General features: G+C 29.8%; 1 protein-coding gene across 1 annotated transcript; it reads right to left on the reverse strand.

Moving 5' to 3' along the window:
• Positions 1-1420: 1420 nt before the first annotated feature.
• Positions 1421-5865, reverse strand: LOC133313823 (protein SIEVE ELEMENT OCCLUSION B-like). The gene is made up of 7 exons (XM_061515225.1): positions 5651-5865; positions 5441-5533; positions 4828-5276; positions 4034-4128; positions 3768-3898; positions 2411-2869; positions 1421-2209 (listed from the first exon to the last, which is right to left on the reverse strand). Exons 1-7 carry the CDS (start codon positions 5855-5857, stop codon positions 1634-1636), a joined length of 2010 nt encoding a protein of 669 aa, XP_061371209.1. The 5' UTR covers positions 5858-5865; the 3' UTR covers positions 1421-1633.
• Between the last annotated feature and the right edge of the window lie 14425 nt (positions 5866-20290).

Below are 20290 nucleotides of genomic sequence, written 5' to 3' on the forward strand. Positions count from 1 at the left end.
TAAAAAAAGAATGTACTAAACAAACTATAAGAAATATGTAAAAAAAAAATGGTGTCAATGACGTAATATTAATGTGGGGTTAAGAGGTTTTTTTTATTATTATTAGGAGTTTCAGATCTTGAAAATGTTCAAAAGAAAAATTCTTGAAAAAATATTTGTGGAGAGGGATATTATCGGTATGTCAATAAAAATTAGTCTCGCACCTAGAAAATGTAAAATAAAAATAAAAAAAAATTGTAAGAATAAAAGGTAGCTTAATTACCAGGTTAGGTAAAACAGTCATTTTCATTATTATTAATCATGTTTTGCTAAAAGATTACGGAAAAGCTATAACCAGTCAAGTATTGTACATCTTACTTTCACAAAAACATTTAAGGGTGGCACATCTGAAACAGAATCAGTGCAAGCAGATTCTGTCTCCACACAAGATGTGTTGCAGCCAAAAAGGAATAACTGATAGTCCTTAAAAAATTGGGCAACTTCCGGGTCCTTTTAAGCCCGAGCCCAGTTTCTGTAGGTGCAGGAGGCTGGGTCTTGTAAGCTTGGATTCGGTTCACTGACCGGGTCACATTAAACGCATGATGGAAGGAACCCAAGTTCACACGGTTAGAACCAGAGCAACCATGAATTACGCAAGGCCGTCGGATCCATGTGTAAAGGGGCCTATTCACGAATTGGCTGTTGGGCCTATGATAAAATAAAGTAAATCACTAATTTTTTTTAATTTTTTTTGTATTGAAGTAAATCACTATTTTAGTTGTTACAAAATTATGTTGACCCCGATTTTGTTTGTAATTTTTTTTAAAAGAAAAAAAATGGCATTAATTAATTTTTCAATAATAAAAAAAAGTCAATTAACTCTGGTAGTAATAAAAATTTCAATCCTGTCATGGTAATTCTTTAAATGAGAAGTCAAAGGCCATCTTAGTAGAAACATATGTAAGTAGAAAAATTAAATCAAAGAACACAAAGCCGTTCTAAGTAGAAAAAAATAAGTAACATAAATGAAAGACTTATAAACCTAAATACCTAATACTTAATGTTTTTGGTCAACCAGCGACCCATGAAATTTATCATTTATTTTTCTTTGCTTAACCCTATAAGAATAACTAAGGCCACGGACAAAGATCTCTTAGATTTTTGCATTCGTCTTATCCAATCCGTGGCAGTAAAAACATGGTTCTGATCTGTTGAGTGTTGACTATAGCAGATCTGAAATTTTTCTTTAGAAACAAAAAGGGAAGAGCATAGAAAAACAAAAGTGACTTCAATTCCCTTTCTTGAGGCATAAAAGGTTGTCACACCACGTTTAGATGTGGAAATTTAATTTGTAGTTACTAGCTAGAAAAACAATGGTAAAAGTACGAAGAAACTTACTAGCTAGAAAAAACACAAACTATAGAGAATCATAGTTAGATACGTAAATTTTGAGATTACAAGCAACAGATTACAAAGAAGAAGGAACAACTTATTTTTTGAATGACAGGGTCATCTTTATTTAACAAGAGAAGCTAAATCCTAAAAGTAGCGCTGGCGCAGAATAGGAGTAGCTCTCTTTGACCTTAACTCTTGACTGAAGACAACAAAGAAATTCAAACCACACTCAACAAAGAACTTCAAACCACAGACAATTCTAGTGTTTGGCATTTGCAGTATTCTCATTGTGACAGCATTTGTAGCTGATGAAAATCTCCATTGTATTGGGACACTCAGGGCATTTTATGGTCTCTGGTAACTTTCCCGCAACAATAGGAATCTCAAGGTGTGAGCAGCGATGAGTGGTTCTCACAATCCTCTCGTGGTATTCTTTGAAGGAGAACTCAAATCCCTTCTTGATCACAACCTCTTTCCATTTCTCAAATTCTGCCACAGTCTTCAAGATTGTGTTTCCATGACCACTCACCACCACAGATGACCCTTTGCTGAGGAGAGCCCATCCAGTTTCATTCTTGTATGAGAGCATCTTTTGCACTTCTTGAGTCACTGCATCAACTGTCTTGTGAGCCTTAGTCACAAACAAACTCTCAATGCCACTCCAAAACCGGTTTATGAGGCCTTTATCTTCCCTTTCCACACAGAACAACTCTATTGAAATCTTTGCCTCCTTTAAGGTGACATCATTTGCAAGGGTAGTCGCATACTTAGTGAACTCTTGGATCCAACCTTTATCCTTGCCTCCATAGAAGAAAATGTACTTTTCCTCTTTGATCTGCATCAAGAGTGTTATTCCAAAACCTTGTACTTAAGTTTTATGCCAATGCTAATTTAAAAAATACCAATGCACGAGGTAATATTTACTAGAAAAAGCTTCAAAATTTGTGGATGCCCAAATTAAACTTAAACTATTTATAGGATTTCAAATGAGTACTGCATTTATATATATCCTAATTGATTTGTGAAATGTACTTACCCAGGTGGTTATGTTGGGGTGAATGTTGCCTACTACGGAGCCAACCCAGTTAATTTCTCTGTCAATTCTCTCTTGATCCACACGAGTAAAGGGAAAGGCCTTCATTCCATAAACATGAATCATATGGAATGCATTTGTATGCTGCACCATCCCTTGAGGATTCAACACCACAACAATAGGCTTCTTTTGGAAGTGCCATTCCTCCACAATGTACTTGTACCCTGCAATGGGTCCAAAGTGTTGCACCACATACCAAGGCATCTTGCTTGCCAAAACCTCAAATTTCTTGCGAAGCTGGTCGGTCCATTCCTCAACAATTGGAATCCACACAATCTTATACTGATCTTTTGTTTTAATTGAATCATAAACTGGTCGGAGTACTGAAATTTCTTCCTCCGTGACGTCTAGTGTGGAAATGAACAAGTACACATGCTTCTTCTTTAGCACAGTTATGTCAACCTGACCAGGCAACAACAATTGAATTAAAACCAATTCGAAAGGGCTATGCATGAATCAAGAAAAATAGACACTAAATGTTTTTTTTTTTTTTTATAAATCAAACAATTTAAATATTAGCTAAAAGATTTTTATTTTTTTTAATCAATTTTTAGGTTCATTGCGAGAAATTTTTTTCCGTTCTTGATCATCGCTTTTCAACGTACGAATCCTATCGTACATATTTCTTCCAACATTAGATCCACTTTTATATATTCAGTTTGATATCGAAGTTTTAATTTATTTATTTATTTGCACAAATTCTAGTAAAACTTAATATTTCTGAATGTTTATAGTCTTAATATAAATCGTATGTGTATCTCTCAAATTAATATTTCATTAAAAAATCAAAATCGAGATATACAAATGTAAATAGTCTTATTCTTATTGTGAAGTGATATTATTGCCTAAAAAACAAAGCCCTTAAGCTGATCATTTCCAACCGAATTAGGAATTTTTTCACTTATAGATTAAATTAGTTTTTTTCTTCAAAAGATGGTTAAATTTTTCAGTTATTTTTTATTAAAAAATAAAATGTTTAATTTTAAATATATTTGAGTTTAATTAATTATTTATATCTATTATAGATCAAAATATTTTTAAAATTTCATTTAAGTTAATTATATATTTTCTATACTTTATTGGGAGAGATTTTATAAAACTTTTATATGTTTTAGAAGATGAAACTAAACAATAAAATGTTAAAAACAAAAATTTCACATTCTAAAATTATTTTTTATTTGGGAGAAATATTTATCATTTTAAAGAATATAATTTTATATTAAAGATTATATTTTCGTACATATTTAATAATTTTTTTACAATTTGTCTCTTCCATGTGCATGTACAAAGAGTCACGAACCGTAGTTTTAGTAGCACCATCAAACAGTGGCTGTGGAGCTTCCATTGAAAAAATCAGAAACTTAAACACCTCCATTACTTCAGTGGGGGTTTGTAATATTTTCACGAGGTCTGTAAAATATTTTGCGTCCGCTGAAAAAAATTGATAAATCATCTAATTAGCATCTTGTTTACAATTTCAAGTCTTTTTTTTTTTTTCTTCAACATTTGCTAAGTTTACTTGCTTTAAGGAAAATGAACAGAGATAACTGGAAAACCCGTACTGACCTATCTGTTGTCTGCAGAGCGTGATTTGCTTCCTCAGCTTGCTCAGTATGATGTTAATCTTTTGACCATAGTGGGACAGTTCTTGCTTGTGCTCCCTTAAATCAAACAATTATAGGTAGATTAAAACAGGTAAAGCGATACGTTTAATTAATATTAATTAACAATGAGAAAAACTAATCTCATGCTACATTTACATTAGATAAGTTTTTCTCCTACACACTTCGATAATTGTGCCGTCTTTTTTTTTTTCAAGTGGTGGAGCTATAAATTTGTCTCTATGACAAGAGATAACTTATCTATTTAAGATAAGATTCGTAAAACCCATTAACAATTGATAATAAAATCATAAAGAAGGTTTTTGGCATTTCATAAACAGGAAAATTGTCTATTTTATGTGAAGCATGAACTCTTCTAAGATACAAGGCACTTTTTTTTATATCACTTTATATCTAACACTTTTTCTTTTTGGACAAAAAAGTTATTTAAACCTTGAACATGGACAAAATATATTTGCTTAAAGCTTAAATGAAAGACAAGTCTCGTGAGAGATTTATAACTAGCATATATACATCTTTCAAAAGTTGATAGTATAAATAATTTTATATCGAACATAACCCTCTTGCAAAAAATTGGTTATTAATATTATATTAAAAAATTAACTCACGAAAATGCTTGTACCTTCTAGTTCATTTATGGGTAAGGAATAAATGAATAATTAGTATTTTTAGTTGAGAATGCTAAAAAAAAAAAAAAAAGAAGAAAAGAAGAAGAAGATGAAAATGCAGGTTACTCACGATTCAGTAGTGAGGCAATCGATTTGAGTGACAATAGAGGCAACAGTGATGATAGCCCAGTAGACATCAACAGGCATTTGTTCTATGAAGGACAACAAGGCAGGTACAGTCTTTGTGTCATAACTAGTTGTAAGTCTCTCCAACTGAAAGATTAATTCAATCACTTGCAAAGTTGTTTTGACCAGACTATTAATCTCAGTAATAGCTTGGCGATGTTTTTGCACTGATGCTGGCCTTGCAAGCACTGGCACTCGCTTCAGAACAGCCACAGATTTGGCTAGAAGATCTGTTGACTGATGCTGTGCAAGCAGCCAGAACTCTCCATAATCAAGTGCAAAAGCCGCCAGTGTAAGCACAGCTTTTGCATCCCATTCATAATTTGAGAGCTTGTTAAGTATGGCCAATGTTGTTTTGTGAGCTATTTCCTCACCCGGATGCTTGCACGACATCTGCCACAATTAAATTCACTGTGTTACGTTCATGAACAACTAGCCACTCATAATGTTCTAAACTTGTTGATTTTAATTCACTAGTAAAGTTTATATTTTTATATATATATATATATATGTATATTCCTTTTTTTTTTCAGTTTAATTTTGGATCAATGAATGACCTCAGAAGAAATCTGCTTCAGGGTACAGAGTGGTGAAGCGAAATTGACTTGGGGGTTATTGTCATCTATGTGCTCCAAGCTTGGTTGGGAACCCTGTGAAAAATTGATTAAGATTAAGTGCATGGATATTTGAAGGAGAAATGTGAAGTAGAAACTGATGGAAGGAAGGAAGAAAGAAAGAAAGCATTAAGGCTAGAGGTGTATGTATACCTGCACAATATTGTCAACAATTTGGGTTGAACGCTTAAGGGTGTTGTCAACAAGGGTGAAAAGAGAGGATACATCAAAATTTGTGTGAGTGTGGACATGGGTTGAGTAAATTTGCTCCAAAATCTGCTCATCAGACATGGTCAATGGGTTATGCTCACTCTCTGTGGTTTGGCCCAGGAGAGCCTTCAGTGAAAGCTTGGCAGCCATTATGCTCACTCTCACTAATAAAAATAACAACCACTCAGGAGATGGAAAGAATGCTGATAATAAGAGTTATGCTTGTGAATAACAAGGCCTTCCAGTCCTCCCTATTTATAATGTGATGAGATGGTTAATTTTGGAGGCTAATTTCCATCTACGTCCATTATTAGATTATTGGTTTCATTCTTTCTACAGCCACGCTCCTCCTACTTATTTTGCAGTTTTTCATTAGTGAAACAAACTTATTCTCTTTAAAAGAGAGATAAATACAAAGATGTGTGGGTTTTATTCAAAAAAATAAAGATATAAGTTTCATTTCTTTGTATTTATTTCTCTTAAAAAAAATATTAATTTGTGTTTTTTAAAATGACACACAATGTTCCTTTTTCGTTATTACTTTTCGCCCGTCCTTTTCTGATCGAAATCAACGGTCCAAACTCCTCCTACATCTGGATATGGACTAACGCAATTGCCCACGTTTTGAATAAAGCTCAGCTAGTACTGTCCTTTATTTATCACGTACCTACACTTCTCAGTTTTCATCTTCTTTCCATAAATATCCTTTGCTGAAATTCTTTAGGAGGCGTTTGGTTGAGGAGAAATTTTTTGAATACTAAGAAAATATAATTACTAGAGAAATGGTTGAAAGGTGAGTTTGGTAGGAAAATGTAAAAAAAATTGTTTGGTTGACCGAAATATTACCAGTGAAATTTATTTAAATTTGCAAAATCTATGTTCGGAAGAAACTTCGCACCTATTTTTTCACTTCCCCAGTTATCTCAAAATACCACATCTCAAGTGGTATTTTGTAACAGTGAATTTCATCTAAAAATCAAGACAAAAGTCATCTCCCCATCTATCCTATTTGCCTAGTATTTTTTTTCAAAAACTTGAACCAAACGTGGTATTTTCCAATATTCACTTACAGTTTCTCATCAATTTCAAAATAAATCTTCTACCAAACACTACCTTAGGAGGTGTTTGGTATGACTATTTTAGTTGGAAGAATGGGAAAGTGGTGTGGGGAAGTTTTTTTTACCATGTTTGGTAGGATGAAATGAAAAAAAAAATCTGAGGATAAAAATTTCGGCAAAAAAATTTATTTATTGTTTTTTTAATAAAAAATTACGAATAAGTAGTCGTTTTAAAATTAATTACGAAAATATAACAGTCAAACACGCCCCATAGGGGCGTGACCGGTTGGAGAGAGACACGCCCAATGTTGGGCGTGACCTAAGCGTGACTCACGCCCACATGGGGCGTGACCAAGTTGGAGAGAGACACGCCCAACATTGGGCGTGACCAAGGAGAGAGACACGCCCAATGTTGGGCATGACTGAGGAGAGAGACACGCCCAATGTTGGGCGTGTTTCACCAGGTTCTGCCACGTGTCACAAAAGTCAATAATTTGACCGTAAAACTTATGAAGTCCATAACTTTTGACTCGGGTATCCGAATTAGGTAATTTTTTTTTGATTCCACATAACTTTTCGAGATCTACGTAATGACACCTAATTTGACCTATTTTGTCTCTCACAAAAAAATTTGAATTTACAACAATGATACCATAATTATTTTTTATTTTTTGATAACATGATACCATAATTATTAAAAATGACATACATGACTTTGTTACCAAATAATTATTACTAAAAATAATCTAACATTTTTATAATAATGAACAAAAACTTAAAAATCAAAATAAAACGAAAAGCACTCACTTAACTTTTTAATATAAATTATTCGACATTCTGTCACCGATAGATGTTAACTTTTATTAATTATAAATTTCATAAAATTCTTCATTCAAAATTTTAATATATATCTCAATAACATACATAATTAACCTTATCATAACTTACCATAATCATAAGGATCTTTATTATGAATGTTTCTAATCATAACAGTGGTTTTCTGTCCACTAATTTTTGTTTAAACGTTCTTATGGTATCATTATTGTAAATTCAATTTTTTTTGAGAGACAAAATATGCCAAACGAGGTGTCATTACGTAAATCTCGGAAAGTTATGTGGATTCAAAAAAAAATTACCTAATTCGGATACCCGAGTCAAAAGTTATAGACTTCCAAAGTTTTACGGTCAAACTGTTGACTTTTGTGCCACGTGGCAGCACCTGGTGAAACACGCCCAACATTGGGCGTGTCTCTCTCCAACCGGTCACACCCCTATGGGGCGTGTTTAACTGCTATATTTTCGTAATTAATTTCAAAACGACTACTTATTCGTAATTTTTTATTAAAAAAACAATAAATTAATTTTTTTGCCTAAAAATTTCCCCAATATTCCTATTTTCAACTACACATTTCTAAAAAAAAAATCCCACTTAGTCCATGCTAATTTTTTTCTTCTATGAACTCAGAATCTACTTTTATTGTTTTGAGACAAAGATGCACTCAGCCACCAGTTATCATTAATGATGGGTAGAAGAAAAAATGTATAAAAATAAAGAATTATAAAATACTGAAACATATATTTATGTATGAATTAACCCAACTTTGGTAATTTCGGTTGATGGATAATTTGATAATTTTGATTTAAATTTTCATTAATATTTTACAATCAATCAAACGTAGCATTAGTAAAATCAACCCAACTTTTCCGACAAAATTCTGGCTTATCAAACACATTTCATTACTTTCGCGGGAAAAATAATTTCTTATTATATTCCTTGATTCTTTTTTTCTCAGTAAAAAAAATATCTCCTATACCAAACACCTTCTAGTATTACCAAAAAATTAAAAACAAACAAATATTGCATTTTAACCATTCTGATACAAAATTCACGATATATTACCGATTTAAATTTTGTTTCGAATATTTATCGGGTGAAATACACATGAAAAATATGCACATTTAAATTTCACATCATCATAAACGCAGATTGAATGTGCACTGCCAAGTTGTATGTCTTACGATGCTGATTTTTGCATAAATACACACACATAGAAATAATATATTTATTAATTTAATGCGGATGAAAATACACATAAAAAAAGTGTCCATTTAAGTTTCACTTCACATGATCGAAAACACAATTTGTGCAAAAGTTAAGTTGTGTTTTGCAAGACACATAAAAATAATACGTGACTTAAACACGCATACTCCTGCTTCTCATTTTACTTACATTAAATTACTAAATAATTTGCCAATAAAATTAAAAAGCCCAAAAACTCTTCGTTTCAAATTAATTAAAAAGATTTAAAACATTATGCTGAGTGCATTGTAAGCTACCTTTAACGGTAAATATGACCCAAAACAAAATAATTACTTTGATAATAATAATACGACAAAAATAAAACAGTACTTTTTGAATAAAAAAGTTTCTTGAAAATAAACTTATTCAATAAAAGCAGCGTTTAAAAAAAAAAATCGTCAACAATATCTCTGTAGCACACATATATGCATATATTTGAAGGGAAAAGTGTGTAAAGGAGGTAAAGGAGGAGACAGAGTGGACAGACAAAAATAAAGGTGTGGGTTCCATCTCTTTGTGAGAGTAAAAGGATATAAGTTGTGTCATTTAAAATGACAAACACTTTTTCCATATTTGAAATATGAAAATGTTAATAAGTGTCTTCATAAAATTAATTAAGAATTTGAAAAAATAAAGTATTAAATAAAAAAATTAATATATTCAATGTCATATTATTTATTAAATATTTTTTCTTTAAAAAGTATTTATAAAACACTCAGTAAGCCAAATTCATAAAATATTATTACATCATTTTCACTGCATTATAGCTTCAGCATGTAACTTTTAATGACAAATTTGACTCTTTTAAATTACACCTTAGAAAAAAATAAATATAAAATCACAATTTTCAATTAAAAAAATAGGTAAAATAGTGATGAAATGTATGTATATATAAAATGAATTATGAAAGTTTTTAAAATCCATTGCATTAACTTTTAATTAACAAATACAATTTCACACTTTCTTCTCTAAAATACACACTTTACTTTAGAAAAATCAAAACTTTTTATGTTATATGCATTCTCACACTTACTTTTTCTATTTTAAATTTTTTATTGTTTTAGATTAACTATTATTCAAATTTAGGGATTTACTATCAAGAGTTCAGGGATATACACGCTCAAGTTTTCTGTAGGGTTTTTTTATTAATTTTTCACTCAAAAAATACACAAATGTTCTTAGTTTCTTATATAGTATTTCCTTCCACTATCTAACAAAAAAAAAAAATTTGGTTCCACTTATTCGTCATTTTTTTAATTTTTAAGGCTTTTTAGTATTTCTATTAAACCATATTATGATGTTAATAAAAAATTATTTTGATAAAATATAATTATATATTTTTATATTTAAAAGTTATTTATATTCTTGATTCTTATATAATTACCTTACGCATTGGAGAAGATAGTAAATTATAACACTACATCTTTAAGATGAAAAAATTTTTAGAGTTGCAAATGCATCGAATTTTATTTTATTTTTTGTGTATTTTTCACTAACAATATGACACGTATTTTATTAATAATTTAATAAAAATAAATTATATATTATATTATAAATCAAAAGTACATCAAAAACTCGATGCACCCTACCACTAAAGATATTCTCCTTTTAACACATCCACATAATTGAGATTGGCCGTTTATGGAGTTCCACCACGTGACGCCGAAAGGGAATGCCAGCAAATTCTCGTTCTCTCTTATATTTTATTGAGTAAATATCATTTTTGATTCTCAGCAAATTTCATGATGCCTGTTTTAGTCTCTAGCAAATAAAAAGGCCCATCATGGTCCCTAAGAAATTCAAAATGGACTCATTTAGTTGAAATCGTAGTTCCTCACAAATTCAAAAAAGATCTATATTAGTCCCTAAAAGGACTAAAATGGGTCCATTTTGAATTTCTTAGGGACAACGATGGGTCTTTTTATTTACTAGGGACTAAAGTGGGCATCGTGAAATTTGTTGAGGACCAAAAATATATTTACTCTATTTTATTTTTTCCTCCCTGTGGTATGTACGTACAAATTATTTCTTTATTAATGTGATCTGTCAAAACGTAAGTGGCAAACGTCATTATTTCTTTGTACGATTAGATGTGGTGCGATAAGGATCACACATTCAATTTGTGAAAACTACAGAGATTTTTTTATCTTCTCGATTTTCTGATCTGACTTCGCAGCTTTTGATATTTAATTTTCAATTAATTTATGGAAGTATTATAATAGTGATGTTATTGCTTACCAAAAAAAGAAGTGATGTTATTTATTTAATTTTTTTTATCACAATTTTGTTTACGACGATAGAGATAATTGCACTTTGGGTTAAATTAAGCTCATAAAGATATAATTTTATAGTTGCGTTTAATTATGGATTATGCATGATAATAATTGATTTCTCTGAAGAAAAGGATTATTATTATTTTTTTGAAATCAAAGGAATTACAAAACAAAATTACACGCCTCTAACCAGGCGAGAACATGCTATACCAATAACATCACTACTCAATAAACTAAGACAATCCTAAGGAGGATGAGCCAGCAAGACAGTCTCCCAACCTAAGAAAAGGATTAATTTTAATTGATGCATGGTGCAATATTACGTTGAATATTTATGCTGCACGTTTTGGAATTAGTTTATTACGTCAGGACTAGACTTGATGATTAAGTCACAGAGGTGAGTGGAGATTTTTTCCTTCTCATAAAGGGATAGCTCACATGTCTCACGTCCCCACTCTTGACAAAAAAGTTATTTTCTCTCTTTATTCTGTAATTTCCTTTTCTTTCCATTTCACACGGGAGTAGTTCGATTTGTTTAAAATCATATTAATACATGGTTGGTAGATATTGGATCCTAGAAAACTGTAGGATTATATTATAGCTATACACTCAGAGATATTTTATATATAAACAGATATTTTAATTGACTTATAGCCAATATTTTAATCATTGTACACAAACAATATACTTATAGCCGAGACGTGAGTGTGTATACAATATTGACAATAATGGTAAATAAGTTAAAAAATGTATGCCTGAGATCTTTAACCTTTAATTTATAGGAATTACTTTTTGGACTTGGATTGTGCAGATCTTTCAGTTGGTGTAGGACTCAATCTCTTATTTATTGGTATAAGGATTTTGTCTCCTTATCTTTTTTGTTTTATATTATTAAGATAATTATGTCATTATCCATTAAAGAATTCATGGGTAGATAGTTAAGATATAAATATATTTCATAACAGTAGATAGTGAAGATAGTTATCTATCATGGTAGTTAAAATCCCGATTTAAATATACGCTTTTACGATTTTACAATTTTTTTTTTAATCAAAACAATTTCATCAAAATTCCAAACGCTTTTACGATTTTTTTTTATGTTAGGATTTTACGTTTTACGATTTTTTATCCTCCTTTCAATTTTAGGTAAAATTTCAATTTTAACTATGATCTCCATGTTAAAATTTTAACATTGCACATAAATGCTTTTCAATTTTTGTAAAATTGAAGATCATTCCTAATGCTATCTTATCAATAGTCTCAAAATTTAAGGAGCCGCAACAAAATGGTGAAAGACTTTAAAAAAATGGTAAGCGGCAACTCAAACTTATCATACTGATGTTTCGTCAAAATCCTGTGCGACTTCAAAAAAAAATATCCATGAATTTTTTTATTTTAAGAGGATAAATGATTAGAAAGGTTATTTTAAAGGCTTTAATGTTTCTAAGATAAATGTAGATAAGTTATCTATATTCGCTTTCAGAACGACGTCGTTTTGAGTTAAAAAATTATAATGAAATAGACTATTATAATCCTGAAATAAATTATAATTACAAAAATATTTCATTTTCGCCTCAAAACGACATCGTTTTGGGCTCAATGTAGATAAGTTATCCACATTGACTGTAGAAAAAGTGAACCCTAATTTAAAAGAGGAAAAAAAACTAAAACTAAATTGGATTTAACAGTCTATTATTACACAAAATTTAGGATTAAGAGATGTTTTATGTACACCAAAGTTAGGACAAATAAGTAATATATAATATGATTATAAATTGGCTCACAATAAAATGTTTCTAAATTTGAACTCGAGTTAAATATTTAGCGTACTGAAAAATTTCATGATACAATTAGCTTAAAGTAATTGCTCTCAACCTAATTATGCAATGGGTTAATTATCTTTTTGTTATTTAATTTAATCAACAAACAAACAGCAATAAAATGAACCTAAGAGACAAATTTAAAAAGATTAAATTTTAACTTGCCCTTATTAGTGTTTATGAGAGTTGGAGAGAGAGGGGAATTAGAAGAAATTCAAACACAAGGGTAGACAATGAAATGTTATAAAAGAAGTTTTCTTTTCTTTACTTAGATTAAAATCCTCGACATACTTGAAAAATTATAAATATTCACAAAAATTAATAAGAGAAGATTTTGGAGAGAACACAATAACCCTTATTTGTTTTCATCCCATTCATACAAATACTAATTATTTTCTAATTACCAACAAAGTCCAGCACAATTGATAGATAGTTGGGTTCCTTAAGCATGTTGACAAAGGTTCGATCACTGGCCGTACGTATGGAAAAGATTTTGTTTGGAGAGGTTTACCCACTTAATGTGATCTCTTGCCTCGAAAGAATTAGTCTTCGGCTGTCGGCGGGAAGATACCTTGAAAAAAAAAACTTCTAATTCATTAGAAACAAAATAGCCTTGTTTTTTTTTTTTTTTTTTTGTAAACAAAATAACCTAGTTTTAAAACTTCTAGCCAAAATAGCCTTTTTTGGTACTATTAGCCAAAATGATTATTCTTTTATTTTTATGCGTCTTCTTCATTTTTGAATTTTAACTTTAATTGATTTTTATTCTCAAAATACAACATTTTAGAGTTATAATTAAAGATTTGAAATATCAGGATACCAAAAAAAAAAATTTAAAATATCATATTTTTAAAGTTTACAATAATTTACATATATTGGAAATTTTAAATTTATTTTTAATAAGAATAATGCACAAAGTTTATGATCGTAAACTCTGTACAAAAGTTTATTTTGTTAATGTCAGCCAAAAATATTAATTTCAATGCAATCATTTCAGATTTTTTTTTCAGAAAACATAGAAAGAGGTTCACTGACTAATGAGGTGAAGAAAACTATTAAAATAATAATAAGAAGAAAGTTATTTACATGTCCAAAATAACGTGTTCACATTAGCGCCACATGACAATTTATGAGAAAAAGGCTAGTTCACATGGCCCTCACAAGGTTATATTTTATGGATTGGGTTTAAGTATATTTTAAGTTGATTTTTTTTTTTTTTGGAAAGCTATTTTAAGTTGATTTAATTCAGTCTGATGTTTAGTAATACGTAAAATTTTATATTTTTTATTAATATAATATTTTATTCAATATATGTAACAATCCATAATAAATCATATAAATAACCAATAAGATATTCAAATTTCATAATATAAATATAAACAAAAATAATTTTTTGTACCTTTTTAATTTTCATATTAAATTTCATAACAGAAAAAAATTCATTTATAAATTATTTTTTATATTTAATTAATAAAATAAAATTTAAACCTAAAATAAAAAATATGTCATAAAAAATTGACCACGTGCAGGAAAAACATGTCAAAATATGTCGAAACATTGACCACATATCGGATGCGTGTTGAAATATATCGATGTCCAACACATATTTGATATGCATTTTAAAAAAATTGTGTGTACGTGCTTTACAGCCACTTATTGTTACGATTTCGGTAAATATACCGATTATTTCAAGTAATAAAATGTGAGTATAGTATCATTCCACGAAAATTAATGCACCAAATACTATTTTCACTATTTTTTTAATTTTGACAAATCAATTTGATTATTGAGAATAATTGTTGATTTAAAATAAAAAATTTGAAAAGTAATTGCAAGAACAATAAAAAACATGCAAGAAAGATTGAAGAACGATTTAGGAATTATAATAAAGAACTGTAGTCAGAAATTATTTAATCTCAAAAGAAGAATCAATGTTTTTCAATCTCCTTCAAACTTTTTTCTCCAAAAATATCTATCTCTCGCTCTTACCTCCTTCTCCCTCTGAATATGCTAGCCTCTTCGTGTTTTCAAGAGTTGCATTTTTATAGTGATAAAATTATATCTTTTAATTTTTTATAATATCTTCAATAGAATCTTCAGTAGAATCTCCAATTGTATCTTTAATGCAATCCTTCCATCTTCAATGAATTATACGATTTAGAAATCTAAAACAAATTCACTTGAGCTCTCCAATTTTTTTTTATTAAGCTGAAAATTACTGAAAAATATAAAAAAAATTATGAGGATATTATTGAGAATAAAATAACACTAAAACTATAATTTTCATAATTTTTATTTATTTTTTAAATTAATTTTATGTTAATATTAATTTTTAATGTATAATAAATTGAAGACCTATCACTTAGCAGATTGGTTGGTTTAAAATATTTGATATTCAAAAACTTTATGTTATACATAAAGTGTTTGTCCGTGTCATATCTTATCACGTGACACTAAGTAAAAATAAAATATGCTAAACAAATAAAAAAGATTTTTTGATATTTAAAAAAAAGAAAGTGTTAGTCATTTTAAGAGAGATAAACTCAAAATAAATTTTTTGATTTACAATTTAAATTAAAAAACCAGTTACTTTCTTTTCCATGATTTTTATTCTTTATATCTATCTTTTTCTTAGAATGAAATAATTTATATTATTTAAAAGGTTCGTTTTTTCTGCAGTTACCGCAGATAAGTTATCTGCAGTAAGCCTAATATGACGTCGTTTTGTAGCGAAAATCATGGTGTTTTTGTAATTTTAATTATTTCAGGGTTAAAATAGTCTTAATATTTATAATTTTTTAAGATTTCAATACTAAAATGACGTCATTTTGAAAATAAATACAGATAATTTATCTACTGCAAAAATATTTTTCCCTTATTTAAAATGACAAACATCACGCTCTTGAAAAAAACTTTTTTGCGCCTAATTAGTCAATGAGCCAAAACGTGGGCCACAGAAAACGGAAAAACGTGTGTACTACTCGAGTCTGCGATAAGGTTGTAGCGTTTTTTTTTTTTTTTTTGAAATAAATAAATCACTTTTCGATCTTGTGGACCTTGTTGGTTTTTGTGAAGGAAAAATCAATGTCACTTTCCTTTTTCAGAAACTGGTGAGATATATAGTCTCATATTAGTTGTATGTGTAACTAATGTGGAGTTTATAAGGTCTTGGACACTCTTATATTTTGAGCCAACTTTTGAAGTGATGTATTCCAAGGTTCTTTACATGGTATCAGAGCCTCGTCGTCCCCCACTTTCTCTTGTGGCATTTCTTAGCACAGGTAGGCTGGACCTGTTGCATTGTCCACTCTTCAAGCCTAATGGGCTCTCGTGTGAGAGGGGCGTGTTGAGATATATAGTCCCACATTAGTTGTATGTGCAACTGATGTGAAGTTTATAAGGTCTTGGACACTCCCACCCTTTGAGCTAGCTTTTGGGGTGGTGTATCCAAATGTTCTTTACAGAAACCAAAGACCGATCACACGTGGAGCAAAATAATATTCTTATCCTCAAAGTTGTGACTTTAGTTTTTTTGTCAAAGAGTAACATTGTTGATTTAGGAGTGTGCAAAATAACCAAAAAATTGAATCGAACTATAAATCGAATTGAACTGCCTTTAAAATAATCGGTTTTTAAAAATCAGTTTATGAACCGAACCGGTTTTTAAAGAACCAGTTCATGAACCGATCAGGTTTTTAGAACCAGTTTAAGAACCGAACCATTTTGAACCGAACCGAACCGTTTCCGAAACCGAATCAAACCATTTTCAAACAGAACCAAATTAATTTTTATAACTTTATTTTTTAAATTTTTATTTTTTTTCTTTTCAAAAGAGGGTCTACCCGAACCGGTTTCGAACCGAATCGAACCACTTCCGAACCGAACCACTTTCAAATTGAACCATTTAAACCAATTCGGTTTGGTTTTTCAAAAAATCTGATTCAGTTCGACCCATGCTTGTCGGTGCGCTTCTGTACATCAAATGAATACATTTTTTTATTAAAAAAAAAGTTTTCTTCTTATTGAATCTATATCATTTTAAGGTTTTTCTATCAAATTCCAAATTTTTACTATTTTTAGATAAGTGTATAATGCATCTGATGCATTAAAAAAAGTGCTCGTGGCTGTGGTGACATTTGTTATTGTCAAAAAATGATAATTTTTTTGTATATATGTATCCCCAGCTTTGAGGTGTAATTATACGCAGAGAATCATGGTTCTAGAACAAATTTAAATACAGAGGATATTAACAAACTAACACCAAAATAACAACTTCCTAGTATTCTTATTTCTATCAAGTAGTTTCAGATTACAACAAACTTTTACATCTGGAATTTAAATCTTTTCTTCAACATTCTCCTTTAAATTGGTGCATGAATATCTATCATGCTCAACATGTTAATTGCTTCTTCAAAGGCTTTACTCGATACTCAATACATCTGCAACTTGATCTTCATATTTCTTCAAATACATATTTCTTCTCAATAAGATTATTGGATGTCCAAGGGAAAGTGTTATAAACAATTTAACCGTTTGATGTCCAAACCAGTGTTATAAAATCCGGCTTGACCCGGCCGGGTCGACCCGGTCATTAGACCGGTTCGGGTCAAGCATTGTACCGCTTATGCATCGATCCGGTCAAAACCGATGACCCGGACGGGTCATGCATTTTAAAAAAAATAAATAAACAAAATTGTTTCATCTTGTCAGAAAAAATGTAGAACTCATTTTAATTTTTTTTTGTAATTTTATTTGCTAATATACTTTTCTACAATGACCTCCAATTTCAACTTTTAATACTGAAGCAATTTGCGAAATAATAAATTAAGAGATTATAACATATGTCATTTTTTTGTGGTAAAAATGACATATGTCGTTTTTAATGTAGTTGAATTTGAAAATATGAGTTCAATTTCTTTGAGATGTATGTTTATAGGGATTCTGAGTTGTAATTTAAATTGAAATAGAAATAGTATAATTTTATTTATTTATGCTTCATGTTTTTGAGCTTATTTAATGAACCTTGTTTAATTCATTTTAGATATGGAGAATATAACTGAATTTACATGTTCATATTTATATATATATTTATATAGGGATAGGATATTGTGACACCCAAGTTATGTTACACCCATGTAACACCCAGTCAATCTCACCGTTAGATCGCTTATGTTGATCCAACGGTTATATTTATTTTCATCTTTGTATGGTCATGATTTCTCAAATTTAAAGTGAAAGCATTAAATATGGGAAATCATAACAATACAAAGGTAGAAATAAATATAAAATATTAAATTTGAGAAATCATGACCATACAAAGATGGAAATAAATATAACCGTTGGATCAACATAAGCGATCTAACGGTGAGATTGACTGGGTGTCACATGGGTGTAACATAACTTGGGTGTCACAATATCCTATCCCATTTATATATCTATATATATCCGGATCAACCGGTCCGACCAGTAACCCACCGGTCCGACCAGTGAACCAGTATTCTGACCGGGTAGATGGCCGGGGCGGGTTTAATAACATTGGTCCAAACCGTTATATAACCGTTAGAGACATTATGACCATTAGAGAAGTAATTGTAGTTATTATGTCTTTTATTTTTCTGAGCCTATAAATAAGACATGTATAAGACATCATTGTAATACTGCAATATAGAACAAGAATATATTTCTCCTGCTCTCTTATCTCCATATTTTCTCCTAATTATCTATATTTATTTTACAACAAATATATGATTTCCTTTGATTGATGCGTAGTATAAATTTACGTTTGAATAATTATGCTACACGTTTTGGAAATAGCTCATTATGTCAGGGCCAGACATGGCGATTACATTATAGTGGTGAGCTGGAGATTTTCGGATCCGCATAAACGATTTATTTATTTAATTATTTTTGGATAAATCATAAATATCTTTTACAAAAGAGAATTATATACGAGATGGATTTGAGATTAAGACTTTAAATTTCTCTTAAAGATAATATTAGAGATGATCAAACATATACTCTTATCTCATGTGCTCAGCTAAAAACTTTCTGGGTAAGACGACAATATTAAAAAATGGGAGCGACATTGTATTTTTTAAATTATATCTTATTAGTAAGATATAGTATAAAATAAGATATAGTATAAAGTACAAAAATAATTTTTTTTCTCTTTTTAGTACAACAAAAGCTGATGTGGCACATTTATATTGACCAGATGATATACCTATGATGGTGGTATTGAAAAACTTTCTATGTTTAGTTATCATTTGTCAATTGAATTACTATTATTTAATTTTTTTTATTTGTTTTGGTTTACCCACATAAACGATTTTCGCCTCACATAAATGCGTTTTTTTTTTTTGGTAAGTCGCATAAATGCGTTTTTAACTCGCATGTCTCTCGTCCCTATTTTCTCTCTGTATTCCATACTATTGTCCTTTTCTTTCAGTTTCTCATAAATCATAACCAACTCTAAGGAAACACAAATAAATACATTTCAATGAGATTTAACTGCATGAAATCAACCACCTTAATTTCAAACATCAAAATGTTATCTTTTTGAAAAAAAGAATCAAAATGCCACGGCTCAAAGATATTTTTCAACGCGTGAAGTTTAAAGTTTATTATTAGATCAATGGAAAACATTTTATGAAAGTTGTGCTCGCTGAGTCAACGATTTTGGTACCTAGAAATGTAAATGAGCCGAATGACTTACGAGAGAATCAAGGTTTGATTTGTTTTAAATTTGACTTTGATATGACATGTTTAATAAATAGGATGAGCTCAAACTTAAAAAAAGCTTATTTAACAAACAAACAAAAGTCTAACTTAATGAGGTTTGATTTGAAATCTATGAACTGACCTGATATATTATTATAATAAATAATATATTTTTATGTTACTAAATCATTAACCTCATTTTTTATATTAAATTGCTCATATGAAGGTGCTGATGGACTTAGGAATAAGTGTTAAGTTTTTTTGGAATAGCGTGAGGTCTGATAGTAGTGTTAATAGGTAGTTTTTTTTTTTTTTTCTTTAGTTAGGTGTTGTCAATAGATATTAATCATTAACCTCTTTGTTCCAATTTGAGGATGAGAATGATGGTAACATGAGATGAGATTCAATTATTTGTCGAGTTTATTTGGTTATTTTAATAAAGATCATAGTAACTGTTGTTTTTTTAATATTACAAATTGTTATCACTGTAAAATTTTAAAAGTTAGTCTATATTACATACTTTTCTTAAAATATTCTTCTCAACATTCTCTATTTCACGAGCTGAATCAATGTTTAAGAAGAAATTGTAGATCTCATTATTCGATCTTAAAATATATGTGGATTGAGTGAAT

The sequence above is a fragment of the Gastrolobium bilobum genome, unplaced genomic scaffold, assembly GCF_033153095.1.
Source record: "Gastrolobium bilobum isolate Gb01-03AN ecotype WA unplaced genomic scaffold, APGP_CSIRO_Gbil_v1 utg11969, whole genome shotgun sequence".
Taxonomy (NCBI): Eukaryota; Viridiplantae; Streptophyta; class Magnoliopsida; order Fabales; family Fabaceae; genus Gastrolobium; species Gastrolobium bilobum.

Bases quoted from the DNA above. Each gene is read 5' to 3' on its own strand.
- LOC133313823 (XM_061515225.1), bottom strand. From the start codon at position 5,857: ATGGCTGCCAAGCTTTCACTGAAGGCTCTCCTGGGCCAAACCACAGAG. The intron at 5,534-5,650 runs GTATACATACAC...AATTTTTCACAG, and splicing joins TTGTTGACAATATTGTGCAG to GGTTCCCAACCAAGCTTGGA. The intron at 3,899-4,033 runs GTCAGTACGGGT...AATTTTTTTCAG, and splicing joins GCTCTGCAGACAACAGATAG to CGGACGCAAAATATTTTACA.